Raw genomic sequence first — 27973 nt, 5'->3', positions numbered from 1 at the left:
TCTTTATAAATCCTTATTTCAATACGAAAACGCAGCATGTGAACATGCAGAAATGACTGACGCCTTTAAACGTATAAGTCATGTTTTCGGAAAACGGGGCTTAATGTAAAGTAATAAAATGACGTCCCAGCTTAGCCTGTGTATTCCGCACGCGCTAATCAAGGAAGACACTGTCCGCTTTTATGGAATGTTTTATTTAAGTCTCATCTAAACGAAAATTCAGTATATGCGGAAAGTTTCAACATGATAAGCCTGCGCGGACTGAACAGGCTAATATGTGACGACACCTTTAGCCTCGTTTACTTCCCCTCGTGCCTAAATTGGTATGATACAATACATTATTAGTACTCGAGTTTTGCACAAGAAATTGTTGCATGATGAAAAATGGCTACTAATTTTACAAAATTAACACACGTTTTACCTTATAGCAATACTTGGTCTAAGCATGTTAATTTCTATTTTAACATTTAGAGCTTTTTTTCGCTTACAAAGCGAAACCATATAAATCCGTAACAAACACTTACGCTATGAAAATCAATTCCATCTATAACGTACGGTGTGGGTTCTTCTATATAAACAACTTATTAACCGTGAATTAACACTCTAAAACTTAATTATTATTTCATCGCTTTTTCTAAAACACCACACGCCGAAAAATTAATCGCTTCTTAAATTCGAGAAATAATATTTTCTCGCACAATACTGAACAATGCACCATTGCAGTAAATATAGCATCGCCGTTCATAATACCGCACGTTCGTTCAGTGCAGTACACGATTATCGACTTTCGTTTTTCGCTCACTTACACTGTCTTCTAACTAGTCCAATGAATCTTCATAACCAAGAGGATATACCGGCCCAATGTCTCTCACTTGATATATGAAAACAACAGACCTGTTTTGCGTTGAATGTGCGATGTTTTTGTGTAATAACTGTATTTTTCATTTCGGGCTGTATGAATTATTATAGTCTGAGACAGTATAAGAACAAATTAAAGATTTTAAGACAAACATATTTAAAAAGTAACCTCTATAATGATTTCGACCATCATACGATGTTAAACATTAAATATTAAACCACTGAGCCTTGCGGTTACATGTAACATCGCGGTTACATATATCATTAAAGTTTCATTTAAAATCTGCACAGCGGTTCATGTAGAAGTCGTTAGAAGATAAACAAATGATCGCACGCAGGTACGGCCTAAGGTAGAACTCACAACACATTATCCTGTAAGCTGCCAATAAGTACACCATGCTCGGGTGAGCTAAACATCGCAGTCTTGCAGCTGTTTTGCAAACGTCTCGGAAAATCTGTGCTCTGTTTGCATCTCTCTTTTGAACTACTTTTTTAAAAACCTATTCTCACAGCGGCTGTAGAAACGCGCGCAATATTCGTACACAAACACCGACGTGCCGAGCTTATCGGTTGACGAATATCCCAGAGTGCATGGTCGGACAAAAATCCAATAATTCTTGGCAAGTTCACGGCCACAAGCGTTAACTCTGTTAGATATTTAGTTCAGTATATTGTTTTCGTCATTACGTTTCCGTCCTAAATAACTCGGGCACTTAAACTACAAGGGCATGTATAGTGTAATACAATGTAGCACACAATCGACAATTTCCGTAAGTAACTGTACGGTTGCCGGTTTTACTTTCCATGAGAACTGTCGCACGCAATTACACTGTAAATTAATATGAACGATAAGACGAAAGGAAGGGAAAATACATGTAGAAATAGAGCGCGAATAAGAAGGTTACATCGAACAAGGTTTCAACAAAACATCCATGTAGTGTTATATTTTCACGTAGTATAAACGCAACGGGAATATCCCACTAGTGACCCTGTGTCAGTGTAAAAGGTAATGACAGGGCAGGCTCGCTGAGTTGCTAGAGCGCAGACATACAAGTCTGAAGATCGCTGGTGTGATCCCATGTCGTGCAACATAACCTTTTTTGGACTGGTCATACATTGTTATATATGGCGTTTCTACCCCTATCTCTGATTCAAATAGGGCGGTATTCAGCTACTATCATAAGTGTCTGCACTTAGTACTGTCAATCTCTACGCAGAGTTGTCGTTCCTTGCTCTCATATACAATCTATAAAATCACAAGAAATCCTACCAGATTTGGTAGGATTTTATGTTATTGGACGAAGTATCATTTTCGTTTACAATTTGAAAATAGTATATAAGTTTAGTTCATAATAAATAAAATAATTACCAAAAACTTAATAAAAAAAAGTAAAAATAAATACGGCAAAATTTAAGTACCACGTGGCGAGTATATATAGTGTCGTGGTTGGTTAGTAAGGCAGGGATTTGATATAGCCAGGCTGTTTCCCGTCAAATCTCTTAGCGGAGGTTGCCAAACCAGCAGTCTCAAGAAAAGTGTGAGCTGGTGGACTGACCGACGTGATATGACGTATATTCTTTTGAAATTGGCGGCTTAAAAATCAAACAACAAAAACAAACAAGCAAACAGACAAGTAATTCAGACAAACTGAACAGTATACAAACACACTTGTTGCTAATTAAGACATAAATTAATTCAAATGAGCTGAAAAGCACAATGTTGAAGTCACTGAATCCATCAAAGCGGGGAATGTGTATATATCCAACAAAACGTTTCGAAGTACTCACGCTTTCGATGGAGTCAACAATATAATACAATAATTCTCTATTTTGCTGACCACCGTTATAACGTTATTTTGGCGAGATGACGTTGTCAATACGAAACGACGTCACGTATTAAAGGTAGGTGGTCCAGGTTTGTCAACGCTTCGATACTTTGATCTATATTTTAAGCACTTACCTACATTTCGAAAGTAGCATAGCAATTACAACATAACATATAGTTTAATGATATGAATGCCTCAACTACACCAATAGTGATATTCTTTATATTATTACAAGAATGAATTTTATTTCAGGTTTTTAAACGGTTGGTTTAATTACTACCGGTCGTTCCGTCTTATTCGCTAATGTTTAACCAAACTTGTTTTCGTTTTTTGTGCATTTTGTATGATTTTAAGATGGTATGCGTAACATTGCTTTGAATAGAAGTCCAGAATAAAAACAGCACCAGCCGTGTGCGGCACAAATAATAATCCTTAGAATATTTAGGTACAGGTCTGTTATTTCTCCCCGATTTAATAGTCGAACAATTATATACATTTTTCCACCTGGAAATGTAATTCAAAGTGACGCAGTTATCTGCGACAACGAGCTGATCTATTTTCAGGCTAACAACTTTAAAACACAACAACAACAGCAAAAACAACGATAAAGCTTATCGTGTTCAAAACTTTCTGTACACTATATGCATCATACAATTTATAGGTAATGTTTGAGGAAAATCGAACGCAAATTATTTTGTCTGTTATCGTTAGCGTCTAGTGAACATCATTGTTCGGGTGGACAAAGTTTGTCTGACAAAAAACGTCGAACAATTCATCTTCTGTGACGAAACAAAATCAAACAGTAATATCAGTATTTTCTTATTCTATTTTGACCTTGATTTATACAATGCTCGCTATTGAATTTTCCTATAAATACGTAAGGCTTTGTCATTTAAAACGATCCAAGTATTCGAAATACTATATTATTTTAACGAGTGTTATTTCTGCATCGGCAATTTTATACACTGTCTGTGAATATCAAAACAACATAACACCATGGGTCATTTCTAGTTTGTTTGTCTTGTATAATATTTCACCGTCCACGACAGTAGTTAACACCAAATTCAGTTGCAATAATGCTTTTTTCTGTTGTATCAATTATTAAGACTGTCTCTGAATCTACGAGAAACAATATCTCAAGGGACATGTCTAGTGCTGTTTTTTCAGAGTTTTATGTAGCCCGATATATTAATGATTCTAATATTATTAGAGATCTTTAACCTAAATTGTGCGGTGTTGTCTTGTGCACGCGTCGTTTGCTTTTGCACGCGTTGATTCGAATAGCATTTTCATGAAAGTCAAATTTCTTTTTAAAAGGTGAATGTTTAAACAGTGAGATTCAGACCTCATTACAACTTGCTGGAACCAGTACTAAGCGTACTTAGGTCAGTAACTGCCAACATTACGTGGTTCACAGGTAGGGGGAATAAAGTAAGATTTACAGATCTAATGCTTCTGCTTAACTCCAACTGGTTTGATGACCACGCAATAGAACAGCGTATATTTCTTTAAACAAGCGGAAGTTATTTCTATTCAAACATTATCAGACACACAATTTAGCAATTGAAATGAGAGCTCCATTGCAATATGCCGAGATCGGTTTTGCGGCTTAATTTTGTCTTTTAGTTAGTAGGTTTTTTTTATAGAGGATATCTAATAGTTATGCTAGATCTTTTATTCTAGTTCACAAAGTGATCAGACAACGTTCACATTTGGTCTTATGACGAGTTGAATTAAATTGATTATCTACCAAAACCCAGCATATAATATTTCTAATTAAAGCTTTCGATAATGATGAAAAGGCAGTATTTCGCAGAGAAAATAACATCATGACATCATAATATCGACGTCATTTTACAGTTGGACAGAGGCCAGTATTAATAATATCCAGTCTTATTATTCACAGTTTGAATAATAACATTAGGAGTTTTAAATAACTTATAATGCTCTGTAGACCACGTTATAGTTTTCTTATTTTAGGACGATCAGCTATAATAATTCATCTTGAAGAATACATGTTGATTTTCATTAAGAATTGTATTATTATTTTTGAGCACATGAAACTGTTTGTATGATAACATGTGAATTACATAGGAATATCATAATTTTACAGTCGGAAATTAATTGCTTCTACGGTGAAAATCATCGATCTACCCCGTGAACTAAATTAAATATTGTTTATGAATATTTACAGAGATATGTGTTCGTATACTTACTATACATTTATACAGCGATATCTGTTCGTATACTTACTAAACATATTTACAGCGATATCTGCTTGTATACTTACTAAACATATTTACAGCGATATCTGCTTGTATACTTACTCTACATATTTACAGCGATATCTGTTTGTATACTTACTATACATATTTACATCGATATCTGCTTGTATACTTACTAAACATATTTACAGCGATATCTGCTTGTATACTTACTATACATATTTACAGCGATATCTGTTTGTATACTTACTAAACATATTTACAGCGATATCTGTTTGTATACTTACTATACATATTTACAGCGATATCTGTTTGTATACTTACTAAACATATTTACAGCGATATCTGCTTGTATACTTACTAAACATATTTACAGCGATATCTGTTTGTATACTTACTATACATATTTACAGCGATATCTGTTTGTATACTTACTAAACATATTTACAGCGATATCTGTTTGTATACTTACTATACATATTTACAGCGATATCTGTTCGTATACTTACTATACATATTTACAGCGATATCTGTTTGTATACTTACTATACATATTTACAGCGATATCTGTTTGTATACTTACTAAACATATTTACAGCGATATCTGTTTGCATACTTACTATACATATTTACAGCGATATCTGTTTGTATACTTACTATACATATTTACAGCGATATCTGTTTGTATACTTACTAAACATATTTACAGCGATATCTGCTTGTATACTTACTAAACATATTTACAGCGATATCTGTTTGTATACTTACTAAACATATTTACAGCGATATCTGTTTGTATACTTACTAAACATATTTACAGCGATATCTGTTTGTATACTTACTAAACATATTTACAGCGATATCTGTTTGTATACTTACTATACATATTTACAGCGATATCTGTTTGTATACTTACTAAACATAGTTACAGCGATATCTGTTTGTATACTTACTATACATATTTACAGCGATATCTGCTTGTATACTTACTATACATATTTACAGCGATATCTGCTTGTATACTTACTAAACATATTTACAGCGATATCTGTTTGTATACTTACTATACATATTTACAGCGATATCTGTTTGTATACTTACTAAACATATTTACAGCGATATCTGTTTGTATACTTACTATACATATTTACAGCGATATCTGTTTGTATACTTACTAAACATATTTACAGAGATATCTGCTTGTATACTTACTAAACATATTTACAGCGATATCTGTTTGTATACTTACTATACATATTTACAGCGATATCTGTTTGTATACTTACTATACATATTTACAGCGATATCTGCTTGTATACTTACTATACATATTTACAGAGATATCTGTTTGTATACTTACTATACATATTAACAGCGATATCTGCTTGTATACTTACTATACATATTTACAGCGATATCTGTTTGTATACTTACTATACATATTTACAGCGATATCTGCTTGTATACTTACCATACATATTTACAGCGATATCTGTTTGTATACTTACTAAACATATTTACAGCGATATCTGTGTGTATACTTACTATACATATTTACAGCGATATCTGTTTGTATACTTACTATGTATATTTACAGCGATATCTGCTTGTATACTTACTAAACATATTTACAGCGATATCTGTTTGTATACTTACTAAACATATTTACAGCGATATCTGTTTGTATACTTACTATACATATTTACAGAGATATCTGTTTGTATACTTACTATACATATTTACAGCGATACCTGCTTGTATACTTACTATACATATTTACAGCGATATCTGTTTGTATACTTACTAAACATATTTACAGCGATATCTGTTTGTATACTTACTAAACATATTTACAGCGATATCTGTTTGTATACTTATTAAACATATTTACAGCGATATCTGTTTGTATACTTACTATACATATTTACAGCGATATCTGTGTGTATACTTACTATACATATTTACAGCGATATCTGTTTGTATACTTACTATACATATTTACAGCGATATCTGTTTGTATACTTACCATACATATTTACAGCGATATCTGTTTGTATACTTACTATACATATTTACAGCGATATCTGCTTGTATACTTACCATACATATTTACAGCGATATCTGTTTGTATACTTACCATACATATTTACAGCGATATCTGTTTGTATACTTACCATACATATTTACAGCGATATCTGTTTGTATACTTACTATACATATTTACAGCGATATCTGCTTGTATACTTACCATACATATTTACAGCGATATCTGCTTGTATACTTACCATACATATTTACAGCGATATCTGTTTGTATACTTACTAAACATATTTACAGCGATATCTGTGTGTATACTTACTATACATATTTACAGCGATATCTGTTTGTATACTTACTATGTATATTTACAGCGATATCTGCTTGTATACTTACTAAACATATTTACAGCGATATCTGTTTGTATACTTACTAAACATATTTACAGAGATATCTGTTTGTAAACTTACTATACATATTTACAGCGATATCTGTTTGTATACTTACTAAACATATTTACAGCGATATCTGTTTGTATACTTACTAAACATATTTACAGCGATATCTGTTTGTATACTTACTAAACATATTTACAGCGATATCTGTTTGTATACTTACTAAACATATTTACAGCGATATCTGTTTGTATACTTACTAAACATATTTACAGCGATATCTGTTTGTATACTTACTAAACATATTTACAGCGATATCTGCTTGTATACTTACCATACATATTTACAGCGATATCTGCTTGTATACTTACTATACATATTTACAGCGATATCTGCTTGTATACTTACTAAACATATTTACAGCGATATCTGTTTGTATACTTACTAAACATATTTACAGCGATATCTGCTTGTATACTTACCATACATATTTACAGCGATATCTGTTTGTATACTTACCATACATATTTACAGCGATATCTGCTTGTATACTTACTATACATATTTACAGCGATATCTGTTTGTATACTTACTAAACATATTTACAGCGATATCTGCTCGTATACTTACTAAACATATTTACAGCGATATCTGTTTGTATACTTACTAAACATATTTACAGCGATATCTGTTTGTATACTTACTAAACATATTTACAGCGATATCTGTTCGTATACTTACTAAACATATTAACAGCGATATCTGTTTGTATACTTACCATACATATTTACAGCGATATCTGCTTGTATACTTACTAAACATATTAACAGCGATATCTGCTTGTATACTTACTAAACATATTTACAGCGATACCTGCTTGTATACTTACTATACATATTTACAGCGATATCTGTTTGTATACTTACTAAACATATTTACAGCGATATCTGCTTGTATACTTACTATACATATTTACAGCGATATCTGTTTGTATACTTACTATACATATTTACAGCGATATCTGCTTGTATACTTACTAAACATATTTACAGCGATACCTGCTTGTATACTTACTAAACATAGTTACAGCGATATCTGTTTGTATACTTACTATACATAGTTACAGCGATATCTGCTTGTATACTTACTATACATATTTACAGCGATATCTGTTTGTATACTTACTAAACATATTTACAGCGATATCTGCTTGTATACTTACTATACATATTTACAGCGATATCTGTTTGTATACTTACCATACATATTTACAGCGATATCTGTTTGTATACTTACTATACATATTTACAGCGATACCTGTTTGTATACTTACTATACATATTTACAGCGATATCTGTTTGTATACTTACCATACATATTTACAGCGATATCTGTTTGTATACTTACCATACATATTTACAGCGATATCTGTTTGTATACTTACCATACATATTTACAGCGATATCTGCTTGTATACTTACTATACATATTTACAGCGATACCTGCTTGTATACTTACCATACATATTTACAGCGATATCTGTTTGTATACTTACCATACATATTTACAGCGATATCTGCTTGTATACTTACTATACATATTTACAGGGATTTCTGTTTGTAAACTTACTATACATATTTACATCGATATCTGTTTGTATACTTACTATACATATTTACAGCGATATCTGTTTGTATACTTACTAAACATATTTACAGCGATATCTGCTTGTATACTTACTAAACATATTTACAGCGATATCTGTTTGTATACTTACTAAACATATTTACAGCGATATCTGCTTGTATACTTACTATACATATTTACAGCGATATCTGTTTGTATACTTACTATACATATTTACAGCGATATCTGTTTGTATACTTACTATACATATTTACGGCGATATCTGTTTGTATACTTACTAAACATATTTACAGCGATATCTGCTTGTATACTTACTAAACATATTTACAGCGATATCTGCTTGTATACTTACTAAACATATTTACAGCGATATCTGTTTGTATACTTACTAAACATATTTACAGCGATATCTGTTTGTATACTTACTAAACATATTTACATCGATATCTGTTTGTATACTTACTAAACATATTTACAGCGATATCTGCTTGTATACTAACTATACATATTTACAGCGATATCTGTTGGTATACTTACTATACATATTTACAGCGTTATCTGTTCGTATACTTACTATACATATTTACAGCGAATCTGTTTGTATACTTACTATACATATTTACAGCGATATCTGTTTGTATACTTACTAAACATATTTACAGCGATATCTGTTTGTATACTTACTAAACATATTTACAGCGATATCTGCTTGTATACTTACTAAACATATTTACAGCGATATCTGTTCGTATACTTAATATACATATTTACAGCGATATCTGTTTGTATACTTACTATACATATTTACAGCGATATCTGCTTGTATACTTACTATACATATTTACAGCGATACCTGTTTGTATACTTACTATACATATTTACAGAGATATCTGTTTGTATACTTACTATACATATTTACAGCGATATCTGCTTGTATACTTACTATACATATTTACAGCGATATCTGTTTGTATACTTACTATACATATTAACAGCGATATCTGTTCGTATACTTTCTATACATATTTACCGCGATATCTGCTTGTATACTTACTATACATATTTACAGCGATACCTGTTTGTATACTTACCATACATATTTACAGCGATACCTGTTTGTATACTTACTATACATATTTACAGCGATATCTGCTTGTATACTTACTATACATATTTACAGCGATACCTGTTTGTATACTTACTATACATATTTACAGAGATATCTGTTTGTATACTTACTATACATATTTACAGCGATATCTGCTTGTATACTTACTATACATATTTACATCGATATCTGCTTGTATACTTACTATACATATTTACAGCGATATCTGTTCGTATACTTTCTATACATATTTACCGCGATATCTGCTTGTATACTTACTATACATATTTACAGCGATACCTGTTTGTATACTTACCATACATATTTACAGAGATATCTGCTTGTATACTTACTAAACATATTTACATCGATATCTGCTTGTATACTTACTAAACATATTTACAGCGATATCTGTTCGTATACTTACTATACATATTTACAGCGATACCTGTTTGTATACTTACTATACATATTTACAGCGATATCTGTTTGTATACTTACTATACATATTTACAGCGATATCTGTTCGTATACTAACTATACATATTTACAGCGATATCTGTTTGTATACTTACTATACATATTTACAGCGATATCTGTTTGTATACTTACTAAACATATTTACAGAGATATCTGCTTGTATACTTACTAAACATATTTACAGCGATATCTGTTCGTATACTTACTATACATATTTACAGCGATACCTGTTTGTATACTTACTATACATATTTACAGCGATATCTGTTCGTATACTTACTATACATATTTACAGCGATATCTGTTCGTATACTAACTATACATATTTACAGCGATATCTGTTTGTATACTTACTATACATATTTACAGCGATATCTGTTCGTATACTTACTATACATATTTACAGCGATATCTGTTTGTATACTTACTATACATATTTACAGCGATATCTGTTTGTATACTTACTATACATATTTACAGCGATATCTGTTGATTGATTTCTCAATAAATGGATCAGATGTTGCACATCTTTAAATGACCCGTGAACTAAAATATATATGCTTTATAAATATTTACAGCGATATTTGTTCGTATACTTACCCGGAATTTCGTTTAACACATTTGCGTGTTCGAATGTCCACATGCAATCCACCTTTTCGCAATGCACGAATAGCCCCTGATGTACCAGACCATGAACGAATTGTCCAGCGGACACAAGCCAATATGGCGTCGCTATACTAACAAAGGTGGCGGCTAACGTCAAAACCAAGCAAGCGTAGCCGACGTTTTCTAAGACGGACATTACTCCACGCGTCCGTAAACCGTTTCATTAAAGTTTCACAACACACTGCACAAAACGCGCTTTGAGAAACATGATAAATGATCGCGGGTTTTTGTATTCTCTGTGAGAGATACGGCGGTTTGCTGTGCGGCAGCCGCCAACAATTATCTTCCTCTGAAGTGTAGAATTTCCCGTAAATAGTCCAATATCGAAGTTAATGTACAACTGAAGAAGGCATTGAATAAAATCTTGCGGTTTTCGAGATTTTTTCATGGAAGCCATATAGCGAGCGTCACGATTCGCGCGCGTGACAAACGCGTTCATTTAAGTCTCGGTCTGGAAAACTTGGGCTTAATGCATGTGCGCAAAGGTTCGTCCCAGATTAACCTGTGAGATTCACACAGGTCTATCAGGGACGACATTTTAAGCTTTTAATGAATTTTTCAATTAACAAAAATTCATTTACGCGAAAAGTGTCGTTCAAGATTAGCCTATACGGATCGCACAGGCTAATCATGGACGACACTTTACGCGCATGCGTTAAGCTCAGTTTTCCCAGAGCGAGGCTTGTTAAGCGGAATAATATCTTGCAGCCATGCGAGCAATTGTAATGCAAGCACTTGAACATTTGTTTGCCATGGAAAACGCCATGAAGTGCCTTGACGATTTTGCAATAAATGGGTCTGATGCTGCACATCTTTGAACAACGAATACGAAAGTAATGCTTTAACCTATAAACAGAGCGTTTTTTCCTGTGTTTGTGAAGCGGCCTTGCCCCCCCCCCCCACTTTGTGACAAAATGTGTCGCAAACTGTTCGAAATTGTGAGAATTAGAGTTGCGAACTTCTTGGAATTGTGAAAATTTTAGTCGCGAAAATTGTGACAAACGGCCATTCTCACAGAAAGAAAGAAGCCCTGATAAATAGGACCACGGGCTAAACCCTTCTGAACCTTTCACTGATCTATGCAACAAAATTGAAACTATTATTATACGGCTCAAAAAATGTCAATGTTCCTTTAACAATTCTCTTTGAAAAGTTCGCGGATTTCATTTCCGCTAAATAATATTAGTTATTATAGTGGTATTTTATTGATATGCTTAATTATTAGAACAATATGCTCTCTGGTTTGTGTTCGGATGCCAGTCAATCATGCCTGAAGCCTTTTTCGATACAGTTTTGCTGGAAATGTTTTATGTGATAAAGTGTTAACTTAATTAACCTTTTATAGAGACAGTTTACTTTGTTGTATCACAACACCATTGTAACTTAAGTGTAAACGGTGTGATTGTCAATAACTGTCGCAGCAAAAGAACTAAATATAAGCACACAATACGTTGCCTCCATTAAATGTATAACAAAGCACATATTAAGCGTTCAATTTAAAGTTGTTGTACTGTACGATATTTAAGAGGTAGATAAATTGAAATAGTAAGATGATACAATACGTGTGAATGGATTAACTGACAACCGTGCCAGGGAAAGTGTGAATGGATTAACTGACAACCGTGCCAGGGAAAGTGTGAATGGATTAACTGACAACCGTGCCAGGGAAAGTGTGAATGGATTAACTGACAACCGTGCCAGGGAAAGTGTGAATGGATTAACTGACAACCGTGCCAGGGAAAGTGTGAATGGATTAACTGACAACCGTGCCAGGGAAAGTGTGAATTAATTAACTGACAACCGTGCCAGGGAAAGTGTGAATGGATTAACTGACAACCGTGCAAGAGCAAGTGTGAATGGATTAACTGACAACCGTGCAAGGGCAAGTGTGAATGGATTAACTGACAACCGTGCAAGGGCAAGTGTGTATGGATTAACTGACAACGGTGCAAGGGCAAGTGTGAATGGATTAACTGAAAACCGTGCAAGGACAAGTGTGAATGGATTAACTGACAACCGTGCTATGACAGAAATAATCTTTCAAACTGCAAAAAGCACAACTATCTAATCAAAAGAGCAAACAAGTTAAGTAAATTTCAAACGAACTCTTTTTGCTTCGTCAATAAACATTTGCCTTGATATATCTCATTATGCAGAATTCACACATTAAACAAATTCGATTTCATTTCAGTCTTGAAATACTTCAGTCTCTCTCTATCGAAAACATCACCTGAATGCGCTATGAAACTTCCAATGCGCCAATCAACTGGTTGCAACACAGACGTTGACTTTACAATTCAACTCAAACAACGCTACTAGTGTAAATTACAGAGAATGTTTATTTTTATTTATGTTTTTTTTCATTACAATGATCTTACGAAAAGATAAGAGTAATCGACGTATTTGTCTGTCCTCAGTTTAAACCTACTTATGTTAGCATGATCGCTTCACAAGCCTATGACTTTACGAAACGCACTCGAGTTCATTTCCTGGTAAGAACCAGTCGTAGGTGTCTTTTGCGAGCTATACTTATTGCTTAAACGTTGGAGACGAACCCGTGAAATAACGGTCTCTAGGCAGACATCGTATACGCGATCTTTCTGTTAAATTATCTTCATTGACTTTAGCAACCTAGCATAACAAGAATTATTTCACAATGTCTTGTTATGACCTTTCAACAAATGTCAGTGGACTTTTAACTGTAGAAATTATTGCTCTACTGTGTTCTAAATTGTTGGTTGTAATAACATGGAAACCATGGTAACCAAAGAACCATCGTGTCTGTCCATTAAATCACTTTTTTATGATATTGTTAATATAATTCAATATTGTCAATACAGAAACTGGATATCCGTTATGGTCCTATTCAAGCGATCATTGATTGGTTTTTGTATTGAATGCATTATCCCCTATAGAGCAGTTGTAAATGATGACTGTTGACAAAAAAGTTGACAAAACCAATCGTCGTAAAGGCCATAAGTCGCTCAACGGAGACATGTAGAAACCGACATGTTTTGGGTAGATTTTAAGGGTGCAGCATCAACGGGGATTTCGGGGGTTTTCACCCGGGCATGACAGAATGTAAACACACCGTGATGAACATTTTTGTTCAAATATCTCATGTTATTTAAATTCATTTGCAAAAATCATTTGTGCATAAAATATTTCTTGCAGTTTCTGCCGATATGTTAAGGTATAAAAATAAATCATTGAATACGCCTGAAATTTGTGACAGAATTTCACGTTGCGTGAAGCATATACATGAACGCAGTGCACTTTGAACAAGAACACATGCTTATCAAATAAAGTAAGTCTGGTGTATTTCACATTGCCTTAAGAAGCATAAAAATCTGTCTATTATGCACTAGTGGAAATTCTTTGAAAGAAAGATTGTTTTAAAAAGTTATTCGAAAAAAACACAACTTACCGGTTTGTTTACATCCATTAACGTTAAATTATTTGCAACAACGATATTTGCAGACAGCAATGTCCGACACAAGGTATTCGGCATTGGTATGTGCAGACAGCAATACGCGAGACACGGTATGTGACAACGATATTTGCAGACAAGAATGCGCGAGAACAGGTATGTGGCAACGATATTTGCCGACAAGAATGCGTGAGACAAGGTATGGGACAACGAGTTTTGCAGCCAGCATTGCGCGAGACAAGGTATGTGACAACGATATTTGCAGACAGCAATGCGCGAGACAAGGTATGGGACAGCGACATTTGCAGACAACGATGAATCCTTTTATGCCTTAGCCTATTTCAGGAAGATCGACCTCAACCTGTATTTTTTTGTTTGCAACTATCATTGCGAGACTTTTAGCCTTTAGAGGATCACATGTCCTCCTCTTAAATTGCATTATACGATGTTTGTACAATACATACTCCAAATGTACACATTACTTAGGCTACTTTGTCCGTTCAATCGAGTTCGGCAATTGAACGTTTTGTATTTTGTAACGTATGAAAAGTAGTAGGTTTTCATAACAAGCACTTATATATTCACTGAGATGTGGACCGTTTTGAAAGTAAAATTTAAAGTAATGCTATTTCTGTAACGCAATCCACGTTTAGTCATGACAAATGTTTGGTGTATCGGCACTTGCTGCAATGCACTTTAGTGTGAATGTAGGTTTTTATGCAGACCTAGTGTTAGATTGCATTTGGAAATAAGGTCAATGTCACTGATATTAAAAGTTTTTTTTAGTTCAATAACGTTATTTTGGATGATGGATTTTTCTGTTAAAGTAACATACATGCATGCCTTACAGGGGACCTTACTAATCGCCAGTCAGGTTACGGATATAACTAAGAGTAGAAAAACACTTTCTGCTCTTAAAAAACTAGAATTTTTGTTCTTAAATTGTGTGTTTTAAAAAGCGTATGTCTTGCATTACTTGCTAACAAATATTGATATAATATTTACATGTACACTGAAAATAATGAATAAATGGTTGTACTTTTGTACATTAGAGTTTCCTCCGTTAATTTGCAAATTCAATTCATTTCACTCTTAGTCAAAACACTTAATTAGCGTATTTGTTATTCATTATAATGATTTGTTTTGTAAGCACACTTTATTTACATATACTTAATTTACATACTTGTATTGCAGTCCATGTATCAATATAAGGCATTTTGTTAGATGCTAGCCAGTATGAGTTGTGTACTTTCAGTAATTACTAAAACTATGTCATAATTAAAACACATTCATGCGAAACTATTACAAGGAAATAATAATAGCCGAATAAAAATCATTCAGGGTTTCACTTGAACAAATTGTACAGCTAATATCTCATGGAATGTTTATAATATTCCTTCTTCCCGATTTGAAACAACGGATATCATTAGTCCATTTTTTCATTCCAATAGGGACACATCATTTTACTGTCGATGCCGCTCAATGGATTGCACTTTTATGCAAGGCAAACTACAAAACGGCAGGTACTCAGTGGACATGTTTAAGTTATTGTTTAAACAACGCAGTAATTTGATAAAATGTGGGAATTAAATTCTTCTATAATCGGAGCTTAGATTGGCAATTTGAAAGCTTCCTTTGAATACTTACACGTAAAATATGTTTGATATATTAATATAAACTTTGACTTGTTTTATGTTGTCTACAGCTCCTTCGCATGCTGGTTTATAATTCATATTAAAAATAATTGTACTTAAGATTGATGGACTGACATGCCTTCGGCATAACTTTATTTATAAGTTGGTTTACTTATTCAACAATTACAATAACGTCGATTTATGATACATACATACATACATACATACATACATACATACATACATACATACATACATACATACATGCATGCATGCATGCATGCATGCATGCATGCATGCATGCATGCATGCATGCATACATACATACATACATACATACATACATACATACATACATACATACATACATACATACATACATACATACATACATACATACATACATACATACATACATACATACATACATACATACATACATACATACATACATACATACATACATACATACATACATACATACATACATACATACATACATACATACATACATACATACATACATACATACATACATACATACATACATACATACATACATACATACATACATACATACATACATACATACATACATACATACATACATACATACATACATACATACATACATACATACATACATACATACATAAGAATTATTTATAATATTTCTATTAAACACGCATAACATCCAGGCATTGTATACTTTGATACAATGCATTGTGACAATTGGATTTGTGAGGGTTCTGAAAGGGATATATTCAACGATGGTCGAAATGGCAATTTTCCAACTGTTTCACACAGATTCAAACAAAAATAAAAGAACACTGTACATCAATGAGCGATATGACAATATTGTAGTAGACCCGTAGCAAAAATACATTTTCATACATGAAAAATCGTCATTTCAAGTTAATACAATTGTAAAGAGTTACAAACGCGAAACGATTTTATAATTTAGAGCGTTTCTTATGTTTTTTTTTGTGCCAATGCGTGCATTGCTGAAATAAAAAATAACATGAATGACATGAAATTATAGTCCAGAGTGAATGGTTTATTTGATAACGTTACAATTCAGGGCAGTAGTTCGCGCTCAGGTTAGGTATCCTTGTTTCGTTCTTAAGTTATTTATTTGTTTTATACCGGAGCTGTTTACTTCCAATGTTTATATTTATCGATTCAAAGCATTCACGGATTTGTTTTTAAATATTTTCTTAACAGGTCCCTTAATTCACCGGAAACAAAAGTAGGTCGCCTAGGCTACACATCCGAAATTGTCGATAATAAGTAAGGTAATAATAACTTTTATGACTTCGCAACGGTAAACCAAAAAATATAAATACAACATCACCATTATAAATATTGTGAAATATTGTTTCGATAATTTGTAATCAATATTTAAAAAAAGACAAAATCAGCATTAAGATTCCGGAAAAAAATCACTATTTTAGCGCCGAATAACAAGCTGTTTAGCTGAACAGTTGTGCGTTTAGTTAATGCTTCCAAATTACCGTTTTGCATTATGGCAAAAGCAAACGTTTTGATTCAACTATTAAACTATTTAAATAACTCAAGAGTATTCAAAACAATGTTATTGGTGTAGTATATACAATTATTGAGAGTTTTCAGGTATAGTAAAAATCTCCAAACATATCCGTTTAGACACATTTTACAAGTCTTCGTCATCTGTATTATAACAAGCTCACATTTATCGTGTTGGTATATCCGACAACAAATAAACAGTATCATTGGACTATTTTGACATATGTAATACTAACAAAAATAAGGTAGTCGTGGTATAAAAAGAGAAAATTTTATTGAGTTCTTATGCGACTTTAAAACGCCTTTCAAACTATACAAACAGAGCATAATATCACACCTAAAACTCTTCCTGTCATGGTTTATTTAATGGTCTATAACTACTGTTTTCACGCGACCGCTAAATATATCAAATTGCTTTACAAAATAATAAATATTTCAAAATTATTATTAATTATATGTGAAGGACAACTGCGATTATACGTATTCAACATAGTATATTTGTTATTTTCAATAACATTGAAGAAAACCTCGCGTCTCTTTGAGTCATGTCTAGTTCCAACGATTAGCGGTTTTGCGATTAAACTAGATTCAGTTGTTTTCCTCACACAGATGGCGGAAGGAGATGTCCGACATTACACGGAATGGACCCCGAGACTCATCAACAGATCAAGAGAAAGTAACAGTGGAGGCATAGAACATTAAACTGAATGGTCTCAGCGCCTCATCGGGCGATCAAGGGTAAGTAACAGTGGAGGCAATAAACATAAAACTGAATGGTCTCAGCGCCTCATCGGGCGATCAAGGGTAAGTAACAGTGAAGGCATAAGACATATAACTGAATGGTTTCAAAGCCTCATCAGACGGTCAAGGGTAAGTAACAGTGAAGGCATCGGACATAAAACGGAATGGTCTCCAAGGCTCATCGCGCGATCAAGGGTAAGTAACTGTGGAGGCATAGAACATAAAACTAAATGGTCTCAAAGCCTCATTGGGCGATCAAGGGTTAAAAACAGTGAAGGCATAGGACATTAAACTGAATGGTCTCCAAGGCTCATCGGACGATCAAGGGTAAGTAACTGTGGAGGCATAGAACATAAAACTGAATGGTCTCAGCGCCTCATCGGGCGATCAAGGGTAAGTAACAGTGAAGACATAGGACATTAAACTGAATGGTCTCCAAGGCTCATCAGACGGTCAAGGGTAAGTAACAGTGAAGGCATCGGACATAAAACGGAATGGTCTCCAAGGCTCATCGCGCGATCAAGGTATATTAACAGGTAAGGCATTGGATATAAAACTGAATGGTCGTAAAGCCTCATCGGGCGATCAAGGGTAAGTAACAGTGAAGCCATATGATATAAAACTAAATGGTCTCAAAGCGTCATCGGTGGATCAAGCGTAAGTTACAGTTGAGGCATAGGTCATAAAACTGAATGGTCGTAAAGCCTCATCAGACGGTCAAGCGTAAGTAACAGTGGAGGTATAGGTCATAAATCTGAATGGTTGTAAAGCCTCATCGGGCGATTAACTAGTAAATAAAAGAAGATGTGTCGGAAGTTACACGGAATGGTGTGCCAAGACTCATCAGGCGATACAAGGTAAGTAAAAGTTGACGCCAATACTCATTAAGCAACCAAGTGTAAATAACAGTGGAGGTGTCGGACAGTTCATGGAATGGTCTTCAGGACTCACCGTGCGATAAAGGGTTAATGGCAAAGGAGATGTCGGGAAAACTACCACTGCTACAATAGTACTGCTAGTTCTACACGTGTTATATTATGTATTATTCTCCACAACTCAAATATGTTAACACCTTCTTTTACTGATATTAGTACTATGCAATGCATTTAGCTTGGTGATTTAAATGGAAAGATGTTGTTTTTATGCATGTTCTATTATAAATCATTTTACATTTTCACTCAACTCTTATTTTACTTTATGTTGTTTTAAATTTAAGTAAAGTAAAATGTGTTGCTTTCTCATTCATGTATACCTTTTAAGATATTTCGCAGAAATCGTTTTCTCTGCTTCGCAAAAAAAAACATTGTTAACGTTGACTTTTTGTATTGCATTATTGCAAATAGTTCAAAATTAATGATTTGAATTTCTTCCTAAATAATGTTTTATTACAAATATGAAATACACATGGCATTCACTTGTTGTGTTAATTGTTGACCATTGTTAACGTGAATATCCGTTAAACTCCTCGACGATACGCATTATCGTAATTGAAACGAAATATTGTGCAATGGGAAATATTACAATTAAAGCTCACATCAATGGGACGACATGTCTTTATGCGCATGTCCACCCTGTAAGGATGCTGCATATAAAGATTCGTCAATACTGATCATTAGTTCTGTGATCTGACACTGGAGCATTTAATCGAAAATCGTCATATTATTATCCGAAGGGCAATAACTGCCTGAACAATTATTGGAGCGAAACAACCTGAAAATATACGCGTGATTTAAAGTAGAAGCTGAACACATGAGCCTATTTGCGTATCTGACCAAAAGGAAAGTGCACATACAGTTAGTTAAAATGCGGACAACTATTTCCTGAAATCACCTTTTGAAACGATTGATCATTTAGAAAATAAAATGTTCATATTCGAAGGGCAATAACACAGTAAAAAATCATTGGACTGGAACGAACTGATGATAATGCGCATTTCCACCATATATGGATGAATCCATACCAAATTCATCAAAAGCGTATGGTTAGTGTTTGCGCAGGAACGACAAAAGACGTATTAATGATAAGTAGACAGTGACTTAATATTAAATACATACCATGGGGCCGGAACGACTTTACAAACGATTATCGGGGACATTTGTTTTAGACCCCCGCTTACTCAATTTCATCAAAATAAGAATTCAGAAGGACTGACGGACACCGCGGTAACAATATGCCCTCTTACCCCGTTTCTGGGATCATAAAAATACCTCTATACATATAGCAAGAACTTTTGCAAGATCTGATGATGTATTAGACGACTACTTTATCAAATAAATGTCTTTACACTTCCTCATTGTTAATTTATTAAATATATAAATACATATCTGTCTTGGAAACATTTCTGACATGAGTCCTACGTCTTCATGAAAGGAAAGCATTTCAAAGGTTGTATATTACAAAACAGGACGTATAAGTATCGCGTCGTAGTGTTAGTTTCTTATACCTTATATAGCTCAAACACCGATTAACCATCATCCCATTTTGGATATGACTCATAATCAATAAATGTCATAAAGCTATTGTTAATTTTATTGACCATGTACAATCTCAAACATTCTGTTCTAACAACACAAACATTAAATACTAATGTTGAATGTTTTATTTGTAAATATATTTTGATATAACATGAATCGCTTTTTACCGGTTATATCATGTATATGGTGTGTGTATATCAAGTCTATAATATCAAAGCATACGTCTGTATCCAATCTTTGCATTTAGTGAAACTTAATTTCTTAGCAATTACCGTATTAGATCTTGTAAATAATTGTGGAATACACAATATAAGGTTGAGTGGTCCATCACAGCAGGGAGCAAGGCGGAGGGACTTACCTGTGTATACGAGAGCGATAGAGATACGATATACAAACTACCATGTACCGTGTGTTTGGAAAATGGATTTGACACAAGAACAATTCCATGTGATATCAATGTATTTAAGATGGATATGCTGAGCTGCAATGCAGGATATTGTATACTACTTCTTGAGAGACTAGGCCCTTCGCTCCCCCCGGTTATTACCGACTCTCAAACTAATGATGGACATGGTAGAATTCTATTGAACAGCACATATTTTGTTGAATATTACAAAATCCAGCGTTCTTCGTCCGATAATCCAGTCCAACATGCACGCGCTGGCCCATCTCTGCCGTGGTCTTTTGGCGCTTATAGATTTGATACGGTTGTGGCAATTCGCTGTATCTGTCTAATCATATTACAGAAATGGGCTTCAAGAGCGCGTCACTGGCAAACGCCGGAAATTGTTGAGGAGTTCATTGCAATGGGAGCGTTTGTTACTCCAATCGGTTTTAAATTGAGTGAATACAACGATATTGAATGGAGGATATGCTTTAATACTGCTGAGACGGAGCTTGTGAATAATCTAAACGACACGCAAGTCAAAACATATGTTATCATGAAGATGATCGTTAATGATGTATTGAAACCTCAGACAAAAGAGGTTACATCATATATAGTGAAGAACATCGTTTTACGGCAGGCAGAAAACAACCCACAGGTATTGTTCCATTCAGGAAGTTTGTGACATTGGCTTCATGAGGGACTGGATGTATTACGCACCACTATATCCGTAAGACAGCTTCCTTACTATATGATACCTGAGAGGAATCTCATGGAAGAAAGGAACCTTGAGGATGAGCAACAGCGTGTCTTGGTAAAATCTATAACGGACATGATGGATGAAGGACCGAGGATGATACTGAGGGTGAAGAAGATACGCCAGGCCGTTGTCTGCCACCCGGAGCCACTTCTGTGGTACAGCAAGATGAGAACTGAGCTAGAGATGTTGGTATTGAAGAGCAAAAAAATGGCGGTTCGATGCAGAGACGAGAACGTAAAGACTCATATGCGTATCTCTCAAATCATACTAGAGGTCTTGATGCGTATGAGGTTGGAGGGCAGTTCAGTTGGTGATCCGATGGTGGTTTTAGAGAGCATGCTAAGCTAAGGACGTAAAATATAAATAAAAGATATTCCGATCCCCTGAAGCATAAACACATGTCGATGCCAGGAAAAGGGTAATGTTTATGTGTGTGTTATTAAAATTGTTCCTACACAACATAGTGTCAATGTGAATCTTCAAATCTGGTATAAATACATGTTTATTCCAATATTTACAGTCATTATAAACGAATTAATATCTTATTTACCATGTTGTTGTTTTGTTAAAACTAGACGCATTATAGTTAGTTTGCTCGCTATATTTTTTTCAACAACATGGTGCGTTATTGTTAATATAAAAAAACATGTTATTTGTCACTGATAAGCTTTTTCATAAATACGTATGCAAATCGGTTAATTGTGAAACATGGAATGTATACAATTAAAATTTGCAAAAAGGTTCATTTGCGTCAATGACACTGTCTATCTTCGTGATATTTAAGAATTTGTTAAGTCTTTCTTTCAATATGTTGAGAAAGATTTTCCCTTAAAAACTTGTTGTGAACTACTCGTATTTTTTACAGCCTTAGTATTATCATACAGTATACAGTACACAATTGCTCAACATTTTAAATGTTTAATGGGAATATCCAATAGACAAAATGACTTTACTAATCTTTCATAACAAAATGCTTTGAAAAGCTAAAATTATAAAGCATTTTGTGAAAAGGGCTAGAATTGTCAATAGGATATAGCTAGAACCTAAACATACAATACAAAAGTTATGCTCATGTAATTAAGTTGGTTTTCGTGATTAGCTGGCGAGTTATAATTCTGGTACAAGTTAGCAATATATTGCAATACGGGTTTTTTTAACTGAAAATATATTGCAATACATTTTTTAGTTTATTGTTGCAGCACTAGTATTATGTGATGTACGCGATTAATTTTTATATGTTGGATTTCCATGGATGTGTAATTCGTACGATAGTGCATATAAATGTTTGTGCTAAAATATACTAATTGTACAGTGTTCTTTTATTTGATTCAATCTGTGACTAAACGCTTGCAAATGGTTATTGGTCAAATGGTCAAAACCTCCATTTAAAAGGTAGGCTTTGTTGGAAATAAATGGCATTTTAAAAAGGATTGTTGGTTTTATCAATAAACACTCAATGTATGCAGGAGTCTTCTGAAAACCGACGTGAGTTTACTAGATGAGATATCAAAATGCAATCATTCCATAAAGGAGTCTTCTGACAACCGACGTGAGTTTACTAGATAAGACTTAGGAACTACGAATACGTATACTGACAGAAATGATGCGTTCGGTGTAGTCACTGATTTTTCAGGGAAAGATGCACTTACTAGAGCAAAATCTCAAGAAAGTTATAATGGTTATTTCCCATTTTCGCAAACAGTCGTTATATGCTTGAAAAAAGTTAATTTTAGTTTGGAAACAAATTGTGTAAAAACAGTTGTTGCTTGAAGGGAAAGATCTAGAGCGAATTAGAAAGTTGTTGCAGAAAATAGCGCAATAGCAGGGTTCCGAAGATCTAGAGCGCCATAGAAGGGTTCCGACTATCTAGAGCGTAATAGCAGGATACCGGTTCCGAAGATCTAGAGCGCAATAAAAGGGTTCATAAGATATAGAGCTCAGTAGCAGGGTCCCGAATATCTAGAGCGCAATAGCAGTGTTCATATGATCTAGAGCGCAATAGCAGGGTTCATACAATCTAGATCGCAATAGAAGGGTTTTAAAGATCTAGAGCGAAATTGCAGGGTTCAGAAGATCTATAGCGCAATAGCAGGGTTTCGAATATTTAAAGCGCAATAGAATGGTTCCGAAGATCTAAAGCGCAATAGCAGGGTTCCGAAGATCTAGAGCGTAATAGCAGTGTTCATTAGATCTAGAGCGCAATAAAAGGGTTCCGAAGATCTATAGCGCATGCTGATGCTACAGAGCCTTACTAAGATTACTTTGTACGTTTTATTTTTTTAGATACGCAAATCCGTATCACGTTTATTTTCGGATAAAATTGATTCATGAATCAAAGTGCACATTTGTTTATAATATTTTGACCCAATACGCAGGAAATCTTTTTCTGTAAGACGCGTTAGTGAACTGTAAGGCACGCACGTGCAATATTTGAACAACGTCAATTGTATCCTAAACTCAGATTTCAAACTTGCCTATCGCTTGCTCCTTATTTTTAAATAATAATAATCTTCAAAAACGCATCGAATGCATTCAATTTATTACACATATAAACATTCGAATGTGATTAATACAAATTGTGAACTAACTGACCACCCTAACAGCTGATAAATCATACCTAAAAACATACATTCCACTCTGAGTTTATACATATGAGCACAATAGTCAACCTCAACGTTAATTACATGGGAGCACACTGACCAGGCTGAAAGGTCATTATTCATACAACTGAATATCCAAACTAAAATATGGTTACTCGTGCAACTGTCGCTTTCAATGACCACACTTAAATATCATAAATCGTACAAAGGTCGCAATAAATGGCCACACTAAAATTGATTAATTCTACAACGGTTTGCACTGAATGACCATACACAAATATGATTAATCATTCAAACGGTCGCATTGAATGACCACACTTAAATATGATTAATCATTCAAACGGTCGCATTGAATGACCACACTTAAATATGATTAATCATTCAAACGGTCGCATTGAATGACCACACTTAAATATGATTAATCATTCAAACGGTCGCATTGAATGACCACACTTAAATATGATTAATCATTCAAACGGTCGCATTGAATGACCACACTTAAATATGATTAATCATTCAAACGGTCGCATTGAATGACCACACTTAAATATGATTAATCATTCAAACGGTCGCATTGAATGACCACACTTAAATATGATTAATCATTCAAACGGTCGCATTGAATGACCACACTTAAATATGATTAATCATTCAAACGGTCGCATTGAATGACCACACTTAAATATGATTAATCATTCAAACGGTCGCATTGAATGACCACACTTAAATATGATTAATCATTCAAACGGTCGCATTGAATGACCACACTTAAATATGATTAATCGTACAGCGATGTTCATGGCATAACATTAAATTACGTTCAAGCGTTAACAGACTGTTTCATAGGTTGAACATTCTTGAGTAAATAATATGTTCTTCCTGCTCTGTCGTCACAGTTTCCCATCTAACAGCGGACAGCGGCTCGTGTCACATACTTTTCAGATGTGTAACGGTTTCATATAATCGATGTCAATATGAAATAAGCATTTCAGTCTTGAAATGCGCATATCTGTCTTATATATGCTGAAAAAAGTATTCTTCGCGTATATCTAAATATACCCAGTCTAAATCGCTGTGATGAGATAGTGCATCAACATAGCTTCACATTTAATTAATTAATGTTTAAGTGCACAGGCAATACATTTTCCGATGTACGACATGTAAACATTAATCCTTCACATTCACTGAATGCAACCTCTTTCCAGACGGAATCAAGGTCCAAACTTAAGTACACACGCGTCGCTGTTATACTTTTTAGTATACCGGCAGTAATTAATTAAATTGCATTAGTATGACAAAGTGAAGAAACAGTAATTTATTTAATTAAAGTAGCGTGACAAAGTGTACAGACAGTAATTTATTTAATTTAAGTAGTGTGACAAAGTCACTGATATTTATTTCTCTCGAAAAGTGCTTCCATATATATGTCCAGCTGCACTATATATGTCCCATTTGGTTTCACTAGATATCAAAAGTCTCTTCAACGACTGCGAATGCCTTATGTTCATAATGCACTATGCACAGTACTTACAAATTAGATAAACAAATCGTCGCCGTGGCCTCATATTTTGAGATGCATCAATAACAGGAAACATTCCTCCGATTTATATAGACGCCACAGTTCTGTTACTTCAATCACATATAATGCGACGAGGCATGGAAACTAAGTAAAGTAAACTACCCTATTGCACACAAGTCATACCATTCTTGACTAACATCCGCATACATCATAGTCAATACGCGAATGAACTTTGATGTCTTATATTGTCTTTGTATTTCTGTAATAAATGTATTTGATGTATAGTTGATTGTTCATATTATTAGAGCATAAGTCAAATTAAATACCACAATCAAGCATAGTTAAGTCTTAAACGTGGTGCATCACAGTACGTTGATTATAAATGAATGGACGATGTTTATTGTTACTGTAAGGATAAAAGGGAAGGTTATTCAGTTTCAAGTTCAGATAATTGGCTATGAATTGTTGATGACGCTCAACATCTGTTCTACAATATCCAACATTAACATGATTTGAGAATTTGTAGAACATAAATGTCAAATCTTTCTACTAGGACATAGAAAATTAACGTTGTCAATAATATTTATAGTCGCCGAAATTCCAACAGCATTCGATCGTTAGTAAACATTACAAAGCAATTCCAGTGTACACCTACATAATAAGAAAATAAATAATAGCAGACCTGCCATTTGCAGACAGCAATTCCCGAGACAAGGTATGTGACAACGATATTTGCAGACATCAATGTGTGAGACAATGTATGCGACAACGATATTTGCAGAATTAATTGCGCAAGACAAGGCATGTGACAATGATATTTGCAGACAACAATGTCCAAGACAAGGTATGTGACAAAGATATTTGCAGACATCAATGCACGACACAAGGTATTTGACAACGATATTTGCAGACAACAATTCGCGAAAAAGGTATGTGACACAGATATGTGCAGACAGCATTGCGCAAGACAAGGTATGTGACAACGATATTTGCAGACAGCAATGTACAAGACAAGGTATGAAACAACGATATTTGCAGACAGTAATGCGCGAGACAAGGTTTGTGACAACAATATTTGCAGACAGTAATGCGCGAGACAAGGTTTGTGACAACGATATTTGCAACCAGCCATGCCGGTGACAAGGTTTTTGACAATGATATTTGCAGACAACGTTGAGGCATTTTATGCCTACGCCTTTTCAAGATGATGGACATCAACCTTTATCCTTTGCACCTATTATGGTAAGACTTTTAGCCTTAAGATGATCACGTGTCCTTCTCTTAAATTGCATTAAACGATGTGTATACAAACCATATTTTAAATTTAGGGATTACAAATGCAGCTTTGTTCGTTCAATCGAATTCGGCAATTGAACGTTTTGTATTTTGTAGCGTATAAAAAATAGTATGTTTTTATAATTGACTGAAATGTAGACCGTTTTAAGAGTAAAATTTAAAGGAATGTTAATTCTGTGACGCCATTCAGGTTTAGTCACGACAAATGTTTGGTGTATCGGCTTTGGCTGCAATGCACATTAGTGTGAATGAAGGTTTTTATGCAGACCTAGTGTTATATTTCTCATTAAAGTTAAACAGATCTTTTCAATAACGTTAGTTTTGATGGTGGAATTTTCTGTTAAAGT

At 34.1% G+C, this 27973-nt stretch overlaps 1 protein-coding gene across 17 annotated transcripts in view; it reads right to left on the bottom strand.

Annotated features, from left to right (window-relative positions):
- The window catches only part of LOC127851091 (uncharacterized), a 194396-nt gene that overhangs the window by 7202 nt on the left and 159221 nt on the right, over positions 1–27973 (bottom strand). The window contains exon 1 of one of the 17 annotated variants that reach the window (XM_052384611.1): positions 11177–11532. The exons of the other annotated variants lie outside the window; for them this stretch is intronic. Within the exon in view, the coding sequence (XP_052240571.1) occupies positions 11177–11378 (202 nt within the window). The 5' untranslated portion in view covers positions 11379–11532. Of the gene's footprint in view, positions 1–11176; positions 11533–27973 lie in introns of those variants that run through there. 17 annotated transcript variants of the gene reach the window in all.

The sequence above is a fragment of the Dreissena polymorpha genome, chromosome 11 (assembly GCF_020536995.1).
Source record: "Dreissena polymorpha isolate Duluth1 chromosome 11, UMN_Dpol_1.0, whole genome shotgun sequence".
NCBI classification, from domain to species: Eukaryota; Metazoa; Mollusca; class Bivalvia; order Myida; family Dreissenidae; genus Dreissena; species Dreissena polymorpha.
Note: the sequence above shows the minus strand (reverse complement) of the source record. Positions and strands in the feature narration are given on the sequence as shown.